The 920-nt window shown below is 69.7% G+C and overlaps 1 protein-coding gene across 1 annotated transcript in view; it reads left to right on the top strand.

The window, feature by feature from the left end:
- The window catches only part of Crlf2 (cytokine receptor like factor 2), a 7,270-nt gene that overhangs the window by 2,678 nt on the left and 3,672 nt on the right, over positions 1 to 920 (top strand). The window contains exons 3-4 of the mRNA XM_033760229.1: positions 428 to 494; positions 635 to 902. Coding sequence (XP_033616120.1) covers positions 428 to 494; positions 635 to 902 — 335 coding nt within the window. The remainder of the gene's footprint in view (positions 1 to 427; positions 495 to 634; positions 903 to 920) is intronic.

Genomic DNA, 920 nt, shown 5'->3' with positions numbered 1-920 from the left:
CCCGGGTTTCCCCCGAAGTCCCGTCTGGGCGGAGGTGACACACGGGCTGGGTGTTTCGCTCCGATCTCAGGGGAGATAAAGGGAAGGGACGTTTTCAGAGGAACCCTCGGGCAGAGGGAAGCGCAGTCAGTCGGGTCCGTTTGGTTCCGGCGAGCCTGGGCACCGAGTCGGAGGCTCCGTCGGAAAACTGCCGAGCACCGGGGCGGGGTGGCCGGCAGGGAGACGCCCAGGTTTCCCGGTCCACGGGAAGCCGCAGAGAGGCCCGATCTTGGGGTGCGCCCCAGGGGAGCACACGCGGAACCCCCGGGTTACTCTCCGGTCAACAGGCGGCAGCTGTGGTGGTCTCCTAGGGCGGGGCTCGTGCCGGAGAGCCAGGGCGACACCAGGCGGTGCTGTCCATGCCTGGCCACGGGGGCTCCCTGCGCAGGCTCCGGGGAGACCCTCCTGCCTCTGCCTGCTCCAGTCTCTCCTTCCGTCTCCGTGGTCTCCTCTGCGTGTGTGTCCTCCTCTCTGTCCTTATGGGGTCGTGGGGCGCGAGGGGGACGCGGCCACCCCGGTCCACCGTGGGGTGTGGGACACAGCAGTGGCCGTCGGCCTCCGGTGAGGACGACACCGCGATCCCATCCTCCCCCAGGTTCCGGGACGACCGGGCGTACGCGCCGTGCACCACCTACCTGGTCCAGGGCGGCCACACGGCCGGGTGCCTCCTGGAAGGGGCCGACAGGGTCCTGGACTTCTCCATCCACAACGGCTCGCGCCCTCTCCTCTCCATGCAGCGCTGGGTCTCCGATTACCGTGAGTGCACTTGTGGCCGCCGCCCCGCCCCGCCCCTCCGGGAGGGACTCGACTCTGGGGCCTCCCGTCGGGCCCCACTCTGGGATGACCACCCTGGAGATCCTCCTGCCTCAGCCTCTCAAGGA

The sequence above is a fragment of the Fukomys damarensis genome, unplaced genomic scaffold (assembly GCF_012274545.1).
Source record: "Fukomys damarensis isolate Sample0158 unplaced genomic scaffold, DMR_v1.0_HiC HiC_scaffold_39, whole genome shotgun sequence".
In the NCBI taxonomy this organism is placed as follows: Eukaryota; Metazoa; Chordata; class Mammalia; order Rodentia; family Bathyergidae; genus Fukomys; species Fukomys damarensis.
Note: the sequence above shows the minus strand (reverse complement) of the source record. Positions and strands in the feature narration are given on the sequence as shown.